At 55.7% G+C, this 4678-nt stretch overlaps 2 protein-coding genes across 4 annotated transcripts in view; one reads left to right on the forward strand and one right to left on the reverse strand.

Moving 5' to 3' along the window:
- Window positions 1-4348, reverse strand: part of ANAPC11 (anaphase promoting complex subunit 11) — a 4926-nt gene extending 578 nt beyond the window's left edge. The window contains exons 1-2 of one of the 3 annotated variants that reach the window (XM_029210611.1): window positions 4171-4297; window positions 3564-3684 (exon numbers count right to left, since the gene is read on the reverse strand). In XM_029210611.1, coding sequence (XP_029066444.1) covers window positions 3564-3672 — 109 coding nt within the window. In that variant the 5' untranslated portion in view covers window positions 3673-3684; window positions 4171-4297. Of the gene's footprint in view, window positions 1-3563; window positions 3685-4160 lie in introns of all 3 variants that reach the window. The other 2 variants (XM_029210612.1, XM_029210610.1) reach the window with 2 other exon arrangements.
- Window positions 4349-4436: 88 nt separating this feature from the next.
- ALYREF (Aly/REF export factor) overlaps window positions 4437-4678 on the forward strand; it is a 9009-nt gene continuing 8767 nt past the window's right edge. Inside the window, exon 1 of the mRNA XM_029210609.1 lies at window positions 4437-4657. Within this exon, the coding sequence (XP_029066442.1) occupies window positions 4452-4657 (206 nt within the window). The 5' untranslated portion in view covers window positions 4437-4451. The remainder of the gene's footprint in view (window positions 4658-4678) is intronic.

Here is a 4678-nt window from a genome sequence, read left to right on the forward strand (position 1 = left end):
GCTCCTGCTTCCACTCCCCCCGCAAGGGGGAGCAGCTCAGGGAGCTCAGCGGCAGGAAGAGGTCTGGCCTCCCAGGGGCTGGGCCCGTCTGCGGACACACCACAGCTCTGCCACTGTCACCTGGCACCTGTGATGCCAAGAAGGTTACATCAGTGTGTCAAGGAGCCTGCAGAGGTGACCCGCCTCTGAGCGGTGAACTATTCCTCTTGATCAAGGTGAGGTGGGCTGGGGCCTTGGGACCTAGATGGCTCCTTCCTTAGGCAGCAGGGACCCAGTGCAGTACCAGGGAGTGGGCTGGGGACACTGAGGTGCTTATGGCCCAGGCTGGTGGCAGCTGGGAGTGATACAGAACTACCTTCCATTTCCTTTCCATTTCTAGCCTAAAAGGATCCTACCTCCAAGGCCCAGGGCACCTGCTGCTGGCACTCCACCCCACACACCTGGAAATGCTACCTCTGTGGAGAGGGCCTGGCACAGAGAGGACACGCTACACTGCCTGTCATCAAGAGAAACTAGCCTCTCTCTGATTTTCAAGAATCTAGAAAACCCCATCACGCAGCTGGTGCCAGTAGAGCACAATGGCCTCCCCCAGCCTCGAGTCAGGTCCCCACGGGCATTAAGGAGCTGCAGCTTGCTTCCTCCACCCTCTCTTAGGGGTGTCATTCCCCCAATCATTGCCCTGGGGGCCCTTCACGCCTATCAAACACGAGCTGTATCCAGATGTCACTAGCGCATAAACACGGTGGACCAGCTGGACAAGCCAGGGCGAACAGGGTACATCCTGTCCACGAAGTGGTTCCTAAGTGCAGGGCTGAACCCCTGTGACCACAGGGCTGGGCTGGTCACCTGTGGTCCTGGTCCTCACTCTTGACACCAAACACAGGGACAGTTGACTGTACGATGCGTTAAAGAGAGAACACCATGGCTGAGCCACATGACAATGCTCTCAAAACCTCATGTAGCACCTGCTCTGAGCTGCACAAGGGGCTGGGAACCTGGCCTGTGCTCTCATCCAACTTCACGGTGCTCCCGCAGCCTCCGTCACCCGACCTGACAGACAGGAGGCACGACTCACGAAGGCAGATGCCACTGCCTGAAGGGACCAGGAGGCTGGTATGGGTGCCAGGTCTTAAATATCCTTCAATGTCTGCTGAAAACATTCAGCTCCTTCCCAATTCGCAAGCAGCCCCTGCCCCACAGTGGTACCTAAACCCCACGGAGCCAGAAGGGATGGGCACTTCCATCTTTCTACTCTTTGGTTTGGGGCAGTGTTCCTCAATCTTTTAAAAAAATCCTTTCAATAACGAAACGCCACACCCTTTCTGAAACTTTTATGACAAAAAAAACAGAAAATAATTTACTTGGCAAATACAAAACGATCTAACTCACTCTGCTTCCCAGGCCAGGGGGGTGGGGTGAGTAGGACTCTGTGCCAGGAACCCACAGGGTGTGACACCTGATTTATATTGGTTCTCACCCACCCAGGGTCTTTCCAACCTCAGCAGAACTATGCTTGGAATCACCCCTAACACATTAGTCCCTATAAACAGAGTCTGGAAGAGGGTGAGCAGGGGCCAGCCAGCCTATTGGTGGGGGTACCCAGCCATCCTGTCCGTTTGAGGCAGGGCTCCTGGAGGCAGCCCGCCGGGGCATCTGACAGCACAAGTGCAAGCCGACAGTGACTCATGCCAGTGCCGGTGGAATCTTCTTAACAAGACTTTCACTCCCAAAGCCCAGGGACGAGGAGCAGATTTATGACAGCCTGAGTCACTCTGGATTCTCCATAGGAGTTCCATTTCAGCAGAGAGAAACCCAGTGTCACTTGATCTGTATAGAAAGCGCCCTGGGCTAGCCAAACACTTTGCTCATTACAACTGGCTCACTCTAACCTCATAACCAGCAGGTCCAAAGTTCAGACTCTAAACCCCCTCTTCCTAGCAGCCAGCACATGTGAGCAAGCACCGCACACTGGGATGCGGCCCCTGGTGCCATCTCAGACACAAAGGCTCACTGGCCCACATTAGGCCGAGGGAATGGCCACATAAATGCTTCCGAGGACTTCTCTGTTCAGAGGTCACAATCTGCTGCTGAGGAAGTTGCAAGTACCTACCCACAGCCTGTGCTGTACCCTTAGGAAGGGTGGTTTTAAATGGATTAAACCAAGCCAGACCTTGTGCTTCTACTTTCCTTCCCTGTTATGTAAAACCTCATCAAGTAGAGCCAATCACTGATTTCCCAAGATTATATCCCACCTGTTTGATTAAATCAGGATAGATTAGCCCCTGGGTGATGAGATTTCCTCTCAGGAGATGTAAAGATTAAGACTAAGGTAAAATGATATTTGCACTACAATTCAATAATTTCAATTTCATGGTAAGAAGCAAAAACCTATGATTATTCCAATGCTCACAGCCCCACAGTGACAGGCCTGGTCACTGACTTCTCATCAGTCCCCAAGTCCCACTTCTCTCTTGGGACCACCCTTGTCCCCTAGGCAAAGCCTCAGATCCTTTCAGTTGGGTCTGACTAAAAACTAAATTCACCGGTGCAAAAATCTGCTTCTGACCCAAATATATAACCAAACACTTTCACTTCACAGAATACAGTGGGGACAAAGGAACAATGCAAAAGACACCACCAAGAAGAAATCTGATAAAACCCGAGCGCAGGCATTCTGCAAGACAACACTTTCTGAAATAATTAGATGTCTTTTTTAAAAAGGGAGAGAGAACTCGAAACAGAACTGCTCTAGATTAAGTAGCGGAGGAACAAAGTGATCACACCTTGGGTCCTGGCTCACACCACCCAATAATAAAAAGACATTTGGGGGGCTTCCCCGGTGGCGCAGTGGTTGAGAGTCCGCCTGCGGATGCAGGGGACATGGGTTCGTGCCCCGGTCCGGAGGATCCCACATGCCGCGGAGCGGCTGGGCTCGTGAGCCATGGCCGCTGAGCCTGTGCTCCTCAACGGCAGCGGCCACAACAGTGAGAGGCCCGCGTACCGCAAAAAAAAAAAAAAAAAAGACATTTGGAAACAACTAAAGAAATCTGAATAAGGACTAGGAATGAGGGGCAACAGTAAGGAACTATCGTCATGTTATCTGATGTGACAACAGTGGTGGGTAAAAGTCAGCACTACATTTAGAGACGCAGCTGAAGTGAGTGGGGTGAGGCTTCACATCTAGCATTAACTTTAAAACATCTGGGCAAAAACAAATATGGACACATGTTACTCACTGCTCTATGTGCTGCATGGGGGATGACCTTATAACATTACGTTTTTGTGTTCGCTTGAGAATTTTCAAATAAAAGGTTTTAACACAACTTTTTGTTCCACGTGTCTCATAGCGACTTCCATCAGGATAGGAAGCTGTGCTCTTTTTCTTACAAAACTTTTGACGGGGTCTTTGTACAAATATGGGCCCAAATAGCCTGGCTTTTCTCTATTAACTTTTCCTGGGGAAAGGAAACCAAACCCTAGGGACGCTGTGCAGGTATTTCTAGGGACACGCCAAGGCCGGAGGGTAGGCAAAGCTCGAGAGAGAGCGGGCAGGGGGCACTCACAGTCCGGGCAACAGCCATTGAAGGCCATCCGGCAGATGCCGCAGTTCTCGTCGTTGGCCACCCAGAGCCAAGTGGCCACGCCGTTCCAGCACTTGATCTTCACCTTCATGGCGCGGGAAGCCTGCGGGGAGGAAAGAGACCACCAGGCTCCGTTGAGTATGCGGAGCTACAGCACTTGTGAGCCAAAGAAGGAGTGCCGCCCCGAGCCAGAGGGTCAGCGCAGGCAGGAGTCGCCGCCGAAGGGCAGCACAAGCTGTCTACAAGGGGGCTGGGGCTGGGACCGACTCCTCGGGAGACCGGAACGCTCAAGGCGTCTGGCAACACCGCACTTCTGCGCGGGCGTCCAGAGAAAGGCGCGTCGGATTCCGTTAACAATTGCAAAAACGTGCTCTGCGCAACTTCTGAAAGGGACATGACTGACGGGGTGAGAGATGGAGACCCACGCCCGCTCCCTACGAGGTCACGCCGTAACAACCCCGGGCCAAGTCGCGCGAGCCGCAACCGCTCCCCGCCGCGGGACTGGGGTGCGGGGTCTGGGTGCAGTGGGGGAGGGGCAAGGGAGGGTCGGCACGCCCGGCCCCGCCCCAACGGCCTCACCCCCGCCGACCTAACCGCGCGCCGCCCCACCCGCTTTCAGTTGGCAGCGCCGGCGCCGCGCGGGAAGGTATGTAAACGACTGCGGCCGCGGCCCGGCAATTCTCAGCGGCGCCTGCCGAGCCCCTTGGCCCAGCGCGCACGCGCCGCCTCGCTCCTTGCCGACGCCTCCGACCCACAGCCAATCCACGGCCGCTCCGAGGACGCGGCACCGGAAAACCCCGCGCGGCGCAGGAAGTGACGTGCCGACGTGCTGACGCGCGGGCTCAAGCCGAGGCCGATTCCGCGCCCGCCATGGCCGACAAAATGGATATGTCTCTGGACGACATCATTAAACTGAACCGGAGCCAGCGAGGCGGCCGCGGCGGGGGCAGGGGCCGCGGCCGGGCCGGCTCCCAGGGCGGCCGCGGAGGCGGGGCGCAGGCCGCAGCGCGAGTGAACCGAGGCGGCGGACCCATTCGGAACCGGCCGGCCATCGCCCGCGGCGCGGCGGGCGGCGGCGGCAGAAACCGGCCGGCGCC

Source organism: Monodon monoceros, unplaced genomic scaffold (assembly GCF_005190385.1).
Source record: "Monodon monoceros isolate NGI ecotype Baffin Bay Population unplaced genomic scaffold, NGI_Narwhal_1 Super_Scaffold_9, whole genome shotgun sequence".
NCBI classification, from domain to species: Eukaryota; Metazoa; Chordata; class Mammalia; order Artiodactyla; family Monodontidae; genus Monodon; species Monodon monoceros.